This window comes from Oxyura jamaicensis, chromosome 1 (genome assembly GCF_011077185.1).
Source record: "Oxyura jamaicensis isolate SHBP4307 breed ruddy duck chromosome 1, BPBGC_Ojam_1.0, whole genome shotgun sequence".
NCBI lineage: Eukaryota > Metazoa > Chordata > Aves > Anseriformes > Anatidae > Oxyura > Oxyura jamaicensis.
Window position 1 is genome coordinate 179,790,028 of NC_048893.1, and position 16,761 is coordinate 179,806,788.

Genomic DNA, 16,761 nt, shown 5'->3' on the forward strand with positions numbered 1-16,761 from the left:
CCCGCCGCGGCCTCCAGGCCCCGGCGGGGCTCGGCGGGCGCAGCGCGGCGCGGTGAGGGCGGCGGCGGGGCTGGGGCTGGGGCCTGCCCGGCGGGACGGGACGGGCCGGGGGTGGCGGTGGGGCCGGGTGGTTGCTGTTCCCTTACGGGAGCAGGGCTGCGAAAATATCGGGCCGTCGCCGTGGGCCCGTGTTGCTGCTGCGGGGGGTGGCAGTGCCCTTCCTCCTTCCCTCCCTCCTTCCCTTCCTCCATCCCAGCCCCGCGGTGTGGGGAGCTGCTGGGGTGAAGGCCCAGTGGGAGGGCTGGGCTGGGCTGAGGTAGGTACGGTAATTAATGGTAATTAACCATTGTAAAGTGTCTCGGGATAGAAGCGAGGGGTTATTTGTCAAAATCCATGGACCTGCTCTTCATGTTCTGTCTCTTTTGAAAGGTTCCTGTCAGCTTGGTTGTAATAGGAGCAACTATTCTCTCTTAAAAACAAATGCGTGTTTCTATCTGCATACGGAGAATCTGTTGGCAGTGGCAGGCCTGCTCCTGATGTAAAGTATTAAATAGCCATCTCACGTCACCCTCATTTTTCTGTCACGTCGTCAGGATCACTTCCCACAGAATGCTCCAGATAGTGGCGATGTCTTTGCACGTGATGGCTGAGGAAAGTGAGGCTGCTCGGTGGCACAGCTGTGTGAGGAGGTCACGTATCTGCCCCACTGGTTTTTCACTTTCCTTTTCAGAGGCATGCCAAGTGGGCACCTCTGAGCCTAACTGCTCTGCGCTAGAGCCCTGCGGCAGAAGGACAGACCAAGGAGCCAGGAAGGAAGTCCGTGCTTCTGGGCAAAACTGGCTTGAGACAGCAGTAGTATGGACAGAAGAGAAATTAGACCTGTTAGCTGCATGCATGTAGGTGCTGGGATACTGGCCTGAGAAATTGATCCACGTTGAAATGTCAGGTGATGGGAGTTTAGTGAAGTCATCAGTAATTTTAAAAGAGTAAGAGTTACCATGTTTAGATCAGATCACTGACTCTCTTTACGTATTATCTAGTCTTAAGTGCTTAAATACCAGCTGTAAGCCACCACTTAATGAAAAATTTAAGGGCTACTTTAAATAAACTAGTTTAAATAAAAGGGGAAAAAAAAGCAAAGTTGATAAGCTAGTACCTGGCTTATATTAGTTGGAATCATTTATGACGTTTGTGTTAAATCAATTTGTTTCAGAAATCTCAAAAGTTACTGATATTTAGTAGCTCTCTACAGAAGTAAGGGTTAAATAATTCTGCCTGGATTGTAGTTCTCCTTCATTGTCTTCACCTCTGAAATCAGTGGCTGATAGAAAAACATCTGACCTATAGGAAGATCTGGATTAAGGGGTTTGTTCTTTTTTTCTTTTTTTCTCCCTCCCTTATCTTATCCCCACCCCCAAGTTTCAAATGCAGGGATTTGAGAAGCATGTTCTGCCTCTGTCAGTCAGGATATTTAATCCTCTTAATAAGCTTTAGGCTTCATGTCTACCTTTTTGCGGTACGATCCACAACTGAATTGTTTTTTCTTTTTCTTTATTTTTTAAATTAAGAAGGGTTTGCTGCTTTAGAGGAAGGGTTGCCAGCCAAATAGCTGAGATGTTAGCTTACAATGTCAAACTGAACCCAAATTTCCCTGTAGCATTCCATGGTCAAGTCACTTAGCAGCCCGGAGTATATCTGTACTGATGACTGAGAAAGGGCTGAGAAATGAGTTCAAGGCCTGGATTGATCTGTGATTATCTGCAGTGCCCGTTAGCTCTTTTCTTAGCTGTTTTGGACCAGCTTTGTCCAAGTTCCTCTAAATCTTACTTAGCAATAAGAAGCACAGATCTGGGCCAGTTTGTGTATCTAGCCATTGGGCCAGAGGTTGTTTTTGGTGCTCTTGTAGGTAGCGATATATACTTTGCCATTCATTCCAGCTTTAAAACAGAGGGAATAACTCTATGTTGTACAGGAATGGATTACAGATAAATATTTAAACATGCAGGACACTTAAATACGATATTGAAATTATACATTGAAAATGATAATGACCAGGGATCTTCCTTGAATATGATCATTTAATTACTTCAGTGTTCTGTTTCAGAAGATATTTCCTCTTGTGCTGTTAGAGAGCAACCCGGTTGGTTTATTTACTTTAGTACATCAGCCATTGTTTTGTATGAACTATAATAAATAACAATGAATTACATTCAGCTCTTCAGGTTGACTTTTAGTTATCCTGTGTTAATATCTACTGTGAACTCCTTCTTCAGATTCCAAGCTCCCTGTCACCCAAATGCATGGTTTGGCAGTAACTGTGCTGTACGTATTGCACAAATTGGGGATATTTTGAACAAGCAGAGCAGAGTTAACAATACACCTGCTCTTCTGAATAGCTGATCCTGCTTTTGTGTCTCTGCCACGCAAGGCCATGCACTGCTGCCATCTACACACTGGTCTTGCTGACATCTCTGTTTCCTTACAGATTTTTTTAGTGTTAATAAAGAATGAGCTTTAGCAAGAATGGTGTTCTTGACAGTACAATGAGCATGAATAGAAAATTAACCCACTATTAAACTGAAATGCAGCTATGACTTTGGGATTTTTCATTATGTCTCTTCTTGCTTTACACTAAAAATTGTTAGCAAAAGAATTACGTAAAATCTGGATAATAGCTTTGCCGTAGCCTCCCCCAACAGAAACAGATCAGAAGACAAGGGACAAAGTAGACAGTGATACTGCAGTTTTGTTCACCAAAGTTAATTGTTTACTTAAACCTTTAAGAAGGGGCTTGTTACAGAACTGGATTCACAGGCACTAAAAATGTCAAAATACTAGATTTTGCTCATGAAAAAGTAGGCTGTGATGTTAGGTTAAACTCTGACCTTTTTTTTTCCTCTTTTAAACATTTTCTGTGTAGGAGCTTGAAATAATTTTTAGATTAAGTTCTTCACTGTTAAGGTGTCTTCCTTTTAAGAGGAGTATAAAGATGAAAAAATGGGTCTTTCATTAGTAAATACAGGTGTTGACACAAGACGATGTGGTTTAGGTTCTTTTGCAAGCAAATGATTTGACTGTGCCGATCTTTAATTATTCTGTATACTTGGTTAATGTCTCTATTTTTCCATTATGTGGAAACTTAATAACCAGTACACATCTTAGGAGTGATGTAGAAACATCAGCATGGTTGTCCCAGATCACAAAATCCGTGTAACCATGTCACATAATCTTTCCTGTAAGGTTAAAGCTCCGTCCACAAAGATGTTAGTTCTTCCTAGTTACTTTCATTCTAATTGCTTGCTGTTTTCCTGGCCAGAAGTATGCTTATAGCTCCTAATCTTTGTGCCTCACTGGTTTTTAAATGCACGTTTATTCTTATGCCAGTGTTCTTCAGCTTAAATCAAAGATATCAAGCCTAGTGACAGCAGGGCAGTAGCCAGCCAGAGAACCTGCTCCAGCCCAAGATTCATTTTTCTGCTGCATGACAGGGAACGGGCAGCAAGGCTGGTGGCTTGTGACCTCCTCCAGGCAGGCTGCCTTCTCCAGCCCTCCCTGTAATGCTCCTGGCTAAAACATGCACAGCTCATCTCACAGAGCAGGATTTTGTCACATCACAGAGGTAACAGGTGCCTTGCGGACTGCCTGACACTTCTGTCACGTGCCTGCAGGTGCGTCGCTCACACAAATGCCCTCTGCTTTTGGTTGTAAAGGATGTGGGAGTAGAGCACAGCACTCAGTCTTTGCCTCTTTAGGATGTTTTTATGACCTTCGCTTCTGAAGTTTGTTTGTCTTTGTTGGGGGACAAGGAAATTTTCAAGCCTGCTTTTGTTTTATTGACAGTTTGCACGAACCAATAAAAGCTTTTAAATAAATGAAGGTACTGTTTCAGGATTCTATTAAAAGTTTGCATTTCAATAGTTCTCTTCTTCTTTCCTGACTTACATTCTTCATTTCATCCAGGGTATTTATAGAAACTAATCCAGTCTCTTACCCTTTGCTTTTTTAGCCTGATAAGCCAAACTTATTTTACTTTTTCCCTGGAGTAAGTGGTTCACCAGAAAAATTCAGTAACCTTCAGCACTCTTCTTCCTGTTCTGGTGCAGCTTTTTTAAATGCTTCTCAGCACTGGTGGAGTCTCAGCAGTGCTTGGTACAGTGCCGTTAATGCTACTGTGTGTAATAGTTTTTTTATTATTATTATTTTTACACTTCTAATTTTTTTACTTGCTTTTTTTACGTGGCATGCAGTCATTGTGATAGACAAGCTTCTCTAGGTTTTTCTACTTTCTTCCTTATAGCTTACAGAAAATAATTGTTTCTACTGAAAATAAATGTTCTTCCTTTTTAAAATACTATGCCTTTTTTTGTCGTTGCCCGTGATCATTGCTCTCTTCTAGTATGATAACCCAATTTGTCTGAATTGACAATGGCTCTCAACACTGTCAGCCAAAAATTTCACCAAAATTTTTTACATTGGGTGTTGTAAATATTTTCTTAGTCCAAGAACAAGTTGTATTTGTTGCATTTGGCCAAGTTCAGTTAAAAGAATGGCTTCACACATTTTGAACTTCAAATGAATCTGTCAGTTTCGTTTTGCTCTTTAGTTGCTCAAGTGTACGTGAGACTGTTGGAGGAATATATTCTAAAATATAAACAGAATTCACAACCTTTGGTACATATTGGTACTTCAAGTTCTTGTCTCCTGGGGAGCAAGGAAGGGAAAACACCAATGTTCTTTCTGCTGTTGTAAATGCTCTAGAGGAAGTATTTCCTTGTATTCATGTTATAAAGCACAGCTTTAACTGTCCAAAATATTACTTCCCAGTTCTGTGTGTTGATGTTAGTTGAAGACTATCAAGATTTGTTTAAATCTGCTGAGTGCTTTTCCTTCAATTTTTTAAATAAAAATGTACTGGGTTTGTGAGTTCAGCCTGTATTTAACTAGACAAGCTGTTAACTGAATTTTTTAATACCTTACGGATTTGGGGGGAAAATGTTCTTGAAAGTTAAGCTAGATTTATGTATTCTTCTCCACCATTTGTTACTGATCTTAAATATTCCATCTTAAAAAGCATTAAGATCAGGCATGTCTGTATTCTTCTGATGCTTAAATTCTTAAGAAATAAATGTGATGTGATGTAATTAGATGTGATGGCGATGGAGTTACCTTCGGTGCTGACTGGGAGTCATATACTCTAAATCTAAAGGTTAATAGGAGATAACTGCAATATAACAGGATTTGTACCAAGCAGCTAGATAGCCTTCTGCTAACACACAGAGCGTGATCATTATTAGAAGCCAATGAGAAGACACTTCATTATAAGGTAAACTTTGTTTGACTTCATCTATGAATACTCTTACTAACTTCTATTCCAATTTGCAGTGATGGAACAACTGCAGGATCCAGTTATGGAAGAAGATGCCAATATTAAAGCTATCAATGAAGAGTACAGGAAAGCCTTTATTTTCATCAATAAAGGCCTGAATACAGATGAACTGGGTCAGAAGGAAGAGGCAAGAAATTACTATAAGCAAGGACTTGACCACTTGCTCCGAGGAGTTAGCATTCCATCGCAGGGGCCTGCATGTGTGGGACCCCAGTGGGAGTCTGCCAGGCAAATGCAACAAAAGATGAAGGAGACCCTCCAAAACGTTCATGCTCGACTCGGCACTCTAGAACAAAATGTCCCCCCTGTACCAGCAAGTCCTGCTGCAGTGGATGCCCCTGCTGCGGTGCCCAAGCTGTACCCTTCAATTCCTTCCACAGAAAAGCCGGAAAGACCTCCCCCGCCTACTGCTCTGTTTGTACCGAGTCAGCCACCTGCAGCAGATGGAAGCGCTGCAGCTGTGAGCCAGGGGCAAATTCCAGCTATGAGTCCATCATCTGCAAAACCTCTGTGTCTGCCAAACGAAGCACCTCCTGCCTACACTCCTAAAGCAGCCAACGGCCACTTTACCGTGTCTTATGGCACAGACTCCGGGGAGTTCTCTTCCGTAGGTGAGGACTACTACAAGAAGTGTACTCAGCCACCTCCCCTTGAAAATCTGGGAGTGGATGCAGATGAGCTGATCTTGATTCCCCAAGGAGTGCAGATATTCTTTGTGACTCCTGATGGGCAGGTCAGCGCTCCTTCCTATCCTGGCTACCTGCGCATCGTGAAGTTCTTGGATACAGACAGTGAGGTGGCCCAGAATCGTCCGCCTGCGTTTCTTCAGGTAACAGAAGGATAATTTTCTCCTTTAATTATGTTTCAAAAACGTCATAAAACTTTAAAAGGCAATCTTCCTAAGTTCTTGCTTTTTTGAATCTAAATCTGTGTGTGACAATACGAAGGATTTTACAGCTTTTCTGTGAGTAAACACTTTTAGGGCTTTTCTGAGAAAACTACTCCAGTGTCTTCCCAAGGTTTTTGAGTGCCTACTGTTGAAGTGAATTCCATTTTTTAAAGTTTTAGCACTTCTTTTAATTTCATAAAATTAACTTTCCTCACATAGAGAAGAAATGTTAATTCACGTGCCAGAACATTTCAGTAAAAAGTGGGCTTATGCAGTGCCCACTTCAGTCTCAACTAATGTTAAAGTATTGCTGTTGCCCTGGAGAGGTGATAATTTGGAATTTGAGGGCCTGTGTTAATCTGGACTCCGATCTCCAAATGCAAAAGATACATTACATGGATTCTTTTAGTCCGTGCTTGCTTCATGCAGGCATGTTCTGTAATGCACGTTGTGTTTCTGGTCTGATTTCTACCTTTGGATTTCCTCGATTGGCTGCTGGAGGTCTCAGCAGCTAAGTGGAAGCTCTGACAAACAAACAAAACAGTTCCTGGCTTGGGTTCTACTGGTGCACCTGCTCCTGTGTTTGCAGTCTTCAGCAGGAGGCCAGTGACAGCCATACATTCTTTAGCCTCTCATGGAACCCTGCCCTGAGATGGACAGGGAGCTAGAGGTGCTGAGACTCCTGGTTTCTTTGCAGAGCTCCAGACAAGGCTTCAGCCAAGAGGCTACCAGCCTGTATTCCAGTCCCGTGGAAATTAGTATTTTCTATGTATTAGACTGTCAGGACTAATCGAGAATGGTATTTCCACAGTCAGGTAGGTTTTTCCGTTGGTTGTGGGATTGATTTTTTTGTTGTTTCTTTTTCTCAAGATATCTAAGGCTTTTTTTTTTTTTTTAATTTTTCTTATTAAACAGTATGGAAAATCAAGTTTGTAGTGCTAATCAGTGCATTGTCTGTCTTTTAAAAATAAAATAATCCTTTAATTCCTTCAACTATTTATCTTTTATAGGTTTGTGACTGGTTGTATCCTCTAATGAGTGGTCAGTCTCCCGTTCTGTGCTGCAATACTGGAGTCTACATGTTCCCTGACACCATGTCCCAGACACCAGGGTCCTACGTGGGAGTGGTGTTGTCTTCCGAACTCCCAGCAGCCGACCGAGAGCTGTTTGAGGATCTGTTAAAACAGATGTCTGATCTTCGACTACAGGTAAAGTCCAGGCTACCTTTTTTGAACTGATAATGAAAGGTGGGAAGGATCAATGCCAGCTTACATTTAGTTTGTGTCTTGCTGGTAAACTCACCAGTGAGAAATAAGGTAGCCAAGATAAAGCGCACCTAGTAATGTAACTGTAGGCTTGGTGAGGTAGGAGTGTAGAATTTTTTAAAACAAAACATTGCAAGCACAGAGGGGAATTGGAAACCATTTTGTGTATTTTCACTTTTTTTTCCCAAAGGTCCCCAAATGATTTTTTCAGAAGAAAGCATGATTTTTCTTTTTGCCTGTGGGCACACACACATGCACACGCTCTGGGTAGTTTTGATGACACCATTCCTGGAATAATGTACACAATGCAATTACAGTTCAAAAACGTTAAGCAGCTTCAGAGAGGACATTTGAAAATACTGAGTGCCTCAAAAAATCCCGCTTCAAATGGGATCTCAAAATAGATTAGTCTGGTACCTTACTGAGGTAAGATATTAAGGGAGAAAATAGGAAAAAAAAAAAAAAAAAACATCTAACAAAGATGCAATAAGATACAGTGACTGGAAACGTGGAAATTGTTGCTTTAAGAGCTCTGAGCACCATTTCACAAAGAATGGTAATCGATAACCACTTAATAGCTGATAGCAAGCTTGTATCTGTTCACGAAAGATGCCATCTGGTTGAATCACCGACGCTCGAAAGCGGTGATGGTGAGGGACCAGTTGGCTGCGTGCCATGTGGGCAGAGTTCTGTTGCAAATCCTGTTGAGTTCAGCAGGAGGCCACTAATTTTTACTTAAAAGGGTAAAGTAGTAGAGAACTACGTGAACTATGTTTCACTGCAGGACTTACTGCATGAATTCTGTAATCTTGCCTGCATAGTAGTAGTTCGTATTGGATATCACGTTAGTCCCTTAATTGTCCTAAAACTCTGTGTTTTTGTTAATATTCCCTGATGTGATATCACAGGTGCCAGGATCCCATGAGAGAGTAGGGTTACCTTCACAGCTCCCAGCACCAGACAGAGCGCATTTTGAAGATAAATTAAAACAGATGTCTGGCCACAAAGTCCAGGTAAATTCCAGGACAGTGATTCTAAAAAATTCATAGTAAGAAAAAAAAAAAAAGTCACTGAAATACAGTTTAAAACTTCTGAGATTCCAAACTTGGTTGACGGCAGCATTTTTTTTAATTTATTTTTTAATTGATTTGAGGATTTTTTTAATTGTATGTGTGTATTGAGGTTATTTTTCCTGTCCAACCCCCAAAGTGTTTTGAGCACATGCTACGGACATTTACTGAAAATGAGATTTCACACTGCTGCTGAGCAGTAACTGCTGATGTACTGCAAGTCAGCGATACCTCGTTAACCTTTTGGGTAGCGACTTACTAAGACTTTATCTCTTCTTCCCTGTTACTGTTCTTGGTTTTGTTTTTTACTGCAACAGTCATCTTTGTGCAATACCTTATTTTTTTTATATCCACTACATACTTCAGGGGAATCTAACAATTCCATGCACTTTCAAATATGATTCTGTTTCGTGCATTCTGTTTATAGGTTTCATCCACAAATGCTTTCATATAGACTCTTCTGGACAAACATTCTTCTTTCTATCCCTTGCCAGCTATCATTGTTTTCAATCATGAAATGTTTATTTTGGCTTTTATGTTGCAAAAGTACTAAAAATAGAGCTTTAGCTTTTAGCAAAGCTTAAATCCATTTCTGCCTCCTCTAGTTTAATTATACATTGTCTGTGAACTGTGTAAAGTGGTGTTATGCTTTTTAGAAATGCTAACCAGACTGGTGGTGATTGCTGTGTTTGAATGATTAATGTCTACTTACAAAACTCTGTAGTTTGACATGAAATTGCACAGAGCCTCTCTGCCCAACTTCAAGTGTGGAGCAGTATCATGCACAGCTTGGCATGTTCCTTGGGTGTGCCAGTCTGCAAAAGCATCAACAGCGTGGGGAATGAATAATCCCATTTGTTTTTGGATTTGAGAGGAAAGGATGAAGAGCAAACAACCAAAAAAGCTGCATTCTTTTAGTGCAGCTGGATTCTCTGAGTAAAGATTCCTATACTGAATCACAGCAGAGTTGACTTCCCTCCGAGGAGATTAAATAAAATAGATGGACAAGTTTATTTATATTTTATGCTAGCTAACGTGTACTGTAGGTTGACTATATGGCCTTGTTGGCAACAAATCTTCTCATTGTAACTGGATAAAGGCAGTGTAGAGTGTGCAAAGGTAATTGAATTCACAGGAATTCACAGAATTTCCTTTTTTTTTGTTAATGAATCTTAATGATCTAAAGCAGAAATCTTGATTATATCTTTCAAAGTGGATTCTCAGATGTTTATTTCCATTTGCTAGCCTTCAGAAGCCTCTAGCGATGTGATTAATTTGCCTCAGACTGTACATATCCAACCGCAACCAGAAGGAGGAGAAAATCAGAAAGAATTGCCAGAATGGAGTGAGAAAGTTGCCCATGGAATCTTGTCAGGTACTGTTGTAATAAGAGGATTGCATTGAATAGAAACCTCTGCAAGTAATATGTAAACACTGTTTTCACTTCAGTGCCTCTGCACAAGTAAAATTTGAGTGGTCAGAAACAGTTATTCACTGCTTCCAATTATAATAATGTGAAGGATACTTTGGTGTGCTTTATAAAAACAGTACAGGATTTGAATCTCCTGCCAACAGTCTTGCTTGTTGCAAACAGGTTAGACTCCTAATATGACAATGTAAATTAGATATTGCCCTATGTGACTCAAACCACCGTGGTAGCACAATTTTATTTGTGTGAGCAGTTATATTAAAGCTTGTATCTATTGTGGTGTCTGCTGATAAACAGTTCTTGTCCTCTGAGAAGCTTTGGAATACACAAATGACCAACTGACTGGAATAAATATGAATCTGCTAGAGTGGTAAGTGGGCTGGGTGATACATTTTCAGAATGTTAATAGTATTGAGATGTGCAGTTTTATCACTTCTGACCCTGCTGGGACCTGGATGTCTATTTAAACAACAAAAACAGAGCAAGCCAACAAACAAAACCTGAGTATCTGTGTGTTAAGCTGACATTTGGATGAGGAATGGCTGTACTAGACTTAAATAAAATGAGTTGGGAAAATGTAGGTGGTGTAGGAGCAGAAGTCATTTCAGGAATTCGTACTGGCCCAGTGAGGGAAGAGTATAATTGCAGATTGTAATCAGGAATGTTTCTAAGGTCAGTGTTGGAGAGGCAGAGGAGGGAAAGCTGTGGGAATTCCATGTCTTAAGAATAACAATTTTTGCCTTGAAGGTGCATCTTGGATAAGCTGGGGCCTAATAAAAGGAGCAGAATACACCGGTAAAGCTATTCACAAAGGAGCTTCTAAACTGCGAGAACACATACAACCCGAAGAAAAACCTCTGGAAGTCAACCCAACTGTAGCAAAGGGGCTTCATGTAGCAAAACAGGCTACTGGAGGAGCTGTGAAAGTCAGCCAGTTCTTAGGTAACAAGTTCCATTTCATAGTATATTGTATTTATGCATTAAAAGTAAATATTTTGTAAAGTGAGCTGGTTTCTTTAGCCAGGGAACTAGAGGAGGGACTGACCTGATGAAATATGGAGAATAGTTGTTGGTACCTGGTTATCTGCTATGTGAGACATGCTGTAGGAAAAATTCTTATTGGATGGCCTTGAGACATCTTTTTCTTTACTAAAAAGAACAGTCTGTATAGCAGAGCATTTCTGCAGTCTTAGGTTCGGCAAGATTTTGCAACTTTTTCTAAGTATTAGTTCAGAATGGTCTCTTTTTCTTCTTAAGTTAATAACCATGTATTTTAAAAGCTGTGCTATTGTCAATGACTAATGTATATTGCACTAGTATAGCGTGTGTGTGTGCATAGTTGTAAACACATATGCCTGGAAACAAATCTATTGACTATGTATAGTCTTCCAAATAGAAATTGCTTGGTAATCACAGCAGCTCTCAGTTCATTCTGTTATTTGTATCAGTGTTTATATTTAGTGTCTAATGACTCATCTAAGTTAAAAAGTAAGTACTGCTGGATGTTACATAACTACTTTGGAGAGCTGGAATGATTCTAAGAAATAGTTCTCCAGAAGACAAGAAAAGGAAATGAAAAAATCTTGTTCCCCATCTGCAAGTTGGGGGTAACAAAGCCATAGAAACAATTTTTTGAAATTAGAACATGTGACAAATATCTGTTTATTTTCTAGTGCTTTTAGCCACAAGACCAACCCTACTTGTTTCATGGGAATTGAAGTTGAAAATTCTTCTTTATCAGTTGGGTACTTAAGCATGGATTAAAGTTGTCTTCAGAATAAGCATATTTAAAAAGTAATATTTGAGACTTCTGCGAAGCATACTTTTAATTAGGAGTAAGGACTTTTAAAGAAAGATTCTGTGTTCTAACCAAGTAATCTGCATGCAATTGTCTTCTGTTAGTTGAGGGAGTGTGCTCTATAGCGAGCTGTGTTGGAAAGGAGCTGGCTCCACACGTGAAGAAGCACGGCAGCAAATTAGTTCCAGAATCCCTTAAGAAGGACAAAGATGGCAAATCCACTTTTGATGGTGCTCTGGTGGTAGCAGCAAGTGGAGTTCAAGGTAACAAAAAATCTTTATGCTTTTTTAATTTGACACTTTTCAGTATGTATATAATATATATATATATATTCGGCATGTATGTATATATATACTCAAATAATCTGTTCATTTTTACAGGGTTTTCAACAGTGTGGCAAGGTTTAGAAAGTGCAGCCAAGTGCATTGCTAAAAGTGTTTCAACTGAGACTGTAAAAACTGTCAAATACAAGTAAGTTATTTATTGGTTTCCTCTTCTACGGTGCATTGTCATTGTGATTGCATACTGGTAAAAAAAAGCTCATGAAAGTGGAGCAATACACTAATTATATAGCACGTGATAAGCTGCTAAGTATATAGTAACAAGTATCTCCTGTAAGTAAAAGTATGAAATGAGTGAATGCTTCTGGTTTAATATATATATTGTCTTTTAGAAGTATCACAGTTTTCAGGCAGTGTTAATAAATATTGCTCAGATTTATATCGTTGTTCTCCAGTGTGTCGTTGGGGGGAGAGAGTAGCTTTTTTAAACACCTCATCTTTCATCTTGAATTTATATAAACTTAGCTGAACTTGATGAAAAAATGAAAGAACTTATCAGCACCTGCTATCAGCAGGTCAGATTAAAGCAAGGAGATGCAAAAGGAGAACACCGTAAAGAAATCTAAGGCATAGTGATAATAGGATGAAACAAAATGAGACATGGGGTTGGACTTGCAAAATACAGATGTTGTTACAAAAAATAATTGGATTGTGTTACTAAGATGATGCAAAGACTAAAAGTGATAAGTCTGTGTACTGAAAGATGCTTTGGAGAAGAAGGGAAGATACTGGAAGTATGTATGAAGTGTAGCCCTCAAAAAAAAAAAGTGCAATATTTATAGTTGAACATGAAGAGTAAGCAGAAACATGTAGGTTAAATGGAGTCAGCGATAAGCATAGCAAAAGAGATGTTAAAAAGGATTGCTAATAGTGCATACAGGTTACGAGCAGAGGGTAATGAGGTAAACATCAGCTTATAGTGTTGGGTCAATTGACATTTGGTTCTGTTCTGATGCATCTCAAATAGGAGGCTAGAGAGCAAGCTAACAGAGGTGCTTTATTGCTAACATTTGTTCTCTGCAGGGATGTCAGGAGGTATTGTACCAGCACTCTTTCTCATGTGAATTCACATTAATGTTTTCTTTTAGATATAAAAATAGGAAATGCGGAGATCAGCAGGTGACAGACGCTAAGTGAAAAACAGTAATTACAAGTTGCAGTTAATTACAATACAATATAAAATACTTGATAATTGAGGATTTCCTCCATCTTTAGACTCTATCCTATTATATAAATGTATTAAAATGCTACACATCTCTTCTGTAAGCTGGTTCCTGTTTCAGTGACAAAAAGACTTCTTCCACTCCGGGTACTTTAGTGAACCAGCTAAATTCCCCTTACTGGAAACAAAGCTAAAGGAGCATCATCATAGTGTCTCATGTCAACAAAAAAAATCTGCTAAAATTTAGCTGCAATACCTTTGCTGATGCAGTTATAAAGAGATGCTCATCTAATGTGCATGTTGATCAGAACTGGGGGGAAAACATCGCTTCAGAAGTAGTAGTTCTGCAAAAGTACCTTGCTACTAACCTACTGTCTTTTGATAGTGATACAAGTATTTGCAGTATTTACATCTTCCCAACTTTTTTATCTTAAAAAAGGCACAAATCATGCCATTGAGATAGGGAAAGGGAAAAATCAATTATCAAATATTTAAGAAATTATTAATCTGTCTGTGTTGCATAATCAATAGTCTTACTATAATTTACTGATGTTATAGCAAAATGGCTTATATTCCTGAAGTGAAAATAACTAATCAAATTGACAAGTAGTGCTCTTTTGCTGTGAGATTAATTCTGTGATCTGCAAATCAGATGGTGGTGATTCGAGGCCGTCACTCTCAGAGAACTGAAAACAAGACCAAAACAAAAATGCTGATCCTTTTAATTTGGTTTAGTTGTTGGCTCACACCAATATGCCATGGCTGCTGTTCTAATAATGCGATAGATTTTTGGAACCTTTCATATCCTGTGCTTCTACTTAGCATTATTTTGAGGTCCTCAAAGAATCTCTGGTTATAAGAAACCCAGGGAAATAGTAACTCAGCTAATTGCTGAGATTCTAACATTGTAAGAAATGCTTCCCTTTGGCCTGGTTTGTCTGCCTACAGTGCTCCCTGGGGCAATGTCTGTTTGCCAGCAACAATTGGAGTTACTGCTCTCACTATACTTTTGCCCTCCTTCAGTATGCTCTCTACCTTTCTTCGCAGTTAAGTAATTAGTTTGTGACTGCTGAGTTGCCCCCTGAACCATAAAGAAGCCGGACCCACGATCCAGTGGAGAAACCAGAGGTTTTCTCACTCAGTAATTTTCACCATGTCCTCAAGATAGCTTTGTTGAGCCTTTTGGGGTTTTATATGACTCCTTTTTATCCCTCACCCCCACTCCCCTTTGCCATTGTATTGATTCCACATTACTTTAGATAAATTTTCACTGCACAATGGAATTTTTTGTAGGGACCGTGCCACCTCCAACATCTAAGCACAGCTGTGACAATCCTCTGTACCCAGGAGACCTGATAGACCGTCTGGGTTAAACTCTTCGGGCACAGTGATGCACTGCCTCAGTGTGACTGCTCTGGGGACTTCTAATCTGTGTGCCAATGTCACTGTTACACCAGACATAATGTTATCTTATACCGCGGAGACACAGGCAAGGGTGATCTAGGATTCCTTTCTTCACAACTAGAAAGGTAGGAGGAAGACAGACCGGACAGTTTGTTGAGGAAAAATGACAGAGGCATACTGGCATCTTTAAAGAGAAATCTGCCTTATAGAAGAGCAGCCCTTACTTAAATGACTCGCTAATTTCTCATTTTACTCCTTCGATATTCAGGCTGTGTGCTTATTCTTTGTTCTCCGTAATGTTTAAATCCTTGCTTTTGAAGGAATTCTAATGAAGAGAAAAATTCTAAGTACACTTACCTACAAATCTGCTGTCTTTCTTAAAAGGTATGGAGATGATGCTGGCCATGCTACTGACAACGCTGTGAATTCTGCAATCAATGTTGGTGTGACAGCATTTAACATTGACAATATTGGTATCAAAGCTGTTGTAAAGAGAACTGCAAAGGAAACTGGACATGCTGTGTTAGATGAGTATAAAGTATTGGATAAGGAGAAAAAAGATAAAAAGTGAAAACAATGAAATATTTCTCAAAGCCTTATGTTAGATATGAAACTTCCTACTTAGAAGTAACTACATTGCTAATCTGTGATTTAATGCCAATCATACTCTACTTTTGAAGCAACTGTTACTTAATCTGCAGTGGAAAATACAAAGGTATGGAAGGGCATTTTTGGAAGGAAGAATGAAAGTCTCCTTAATTGCTTTGTATTGATGCAGATTGGTATGAGTTTTCAGCTGATAAACTTGCCTCTGTAAGCACTTTTTCAGAATACAGTATGGAACAATAGATTAATACAGAGATGTTATGAATATTTTTGTAACACATTATATTTGTAAAGAAGGTGGTGATACCAAACAAATAGGACTACTAATTCTTATAGAAGTATGGTTACTAGTTCTGTTTTTTTTACTATCCTTAAGAGTTAGTTTTACTAAAACAGAGTGATCTTATTTAATATGCACTACTTAAATATTTTTGTGCTTTATTCTTTGCTTTGTAGAGAATTTCCCTTCTCAGCTACTAAACAGCTAATGTTTTCCAAAGTTCACATTAGAAGAAATGAAAGATGAACCTCAGGTAGCTAGGTAGTCATTTCCTTTCAAACTACTTTTTCTCCCTCCAGCATGTAAGCAGACCAAAGATACCAAGCATTTCTTCTAATAGAGGGTATTTATAGCTCGAGGAAAAAAATGTGTACCCCAATTGACTCCATAAGGAGTAAGATTTCTTGAAACTGAGATATTTTTTTGTATAAAGAGGATGTGTGTTTTTGCATAAATGAAAATATATTTCCTTAAAAAACATTATGTTGAGATTACTAGAAACTTCTATGCATTCTGTGCTTTGCAGCCAGTCCAGAAAAATCCAGAGCATGTATGTCATGGGCCCCAATGGAAGGCATTAGGTATTTGCTTCTACAAGTAGTTCTAACAGCATCTTTGTTCTGCTGAATTTATAGCTGCACAAGTTGACATCTCTTAAAAATGCCTTTTGTCATACCTTTTACTTAGGAGATGTGTGGAACAGAATAAGTATTATGTAGCTTTTTCATCCCATTCCTATATCTTATTCCTAGTCCATATACAAGTCTATCCCTTGAGATACCTTTATACTGCTACTTATTTAACAGTTTATTACTGAGTTTTAAAGCTGCTATGCGTTCTAATTAATCTTGGCTGGACCTGCAACAAACAGAACACCATCAATTTACAAGCTGTCTCCATTTCATGTAATTGGAGAAGATAAGTATAAAAGGTTGTTAGCAGATTATATTTGTATCAGATTGGGGGAAAAAAAGTCTGTAATGACAAACGTCTGTTAGAATGATAATAAGTGCACATTTTGTGGTAGCTACTGTAGCTGTGTACTTGGGGTGAGAAATGTGAAACAAAGGCACTAACCACTTGAAGTGTAACTGTGATGTATGGAAATAAAGATAATTAAAATTGGTTGAA

General features: G+C 39.1%; 1 protein-coding gene across 4 annotated transcripts in view; it reads left to right on the forward strand.

Annotated features, from left to right (window-relative positions):
* SPART (spartin) overlaps positions 1 to 16,761 on the forward strand; it is a 17,316-nt gene extending 555 nt beyond the window's left edge. Inside the window, exons 2-11 of one of the 4 annotated variants that reach the window (XM_035324349.1) lie at positions 5,383 to 6,215; positions 7,286 to 7,483; positions 8,449 to 8,553; positions 9,856 to 9,985; positions 10,787 to 10,981; positions 11,942 to 12,100; positions 12,218 to 12,308; positions 13,267 to 13,321; positions 13,674 to 13,675; positions 15,129 to 15,262. In XM_035324349.1, coding sequence (XP_035180240.1) covers positions 5,385 to 6,215; positions 7,286 to 7,483; positions 8,449 to 8,553; positions 9,856 to 9,985; positions 10,787 to 10,981; positions 11,942 to 12,100; positions 12,218 to 12,308; positions 13,267 to 13,315 — 1,758 coding nt within the window. In that variant the 5' untranslated portion in view covers positions 5,383 to 5,384 and the 3' untranslated portion in view covers positions 13,316 to 13,321; positions 13,674 to 13,675; positions 15,129 to 15,262. Of the gene's footprint in view, positions 1 to 99; positions 317 to 5,382; positions 6,216 to 7,285; positions 7,484 to 8,448; positions 8,554 to 9,855; positions 9,986 to 10,786; positions 10,982 to 11,941; positions 12,101 to 12,217; positions 12,309 to 13,266; positions 13,322 to 13,673; positions 13,676 to 15,128 lie in introns of those variants that run through there. The other 3 variants (XM_035324355.1, XM_035324331.1, XM_035324340.1) reach the window with 3 other exon arrangements.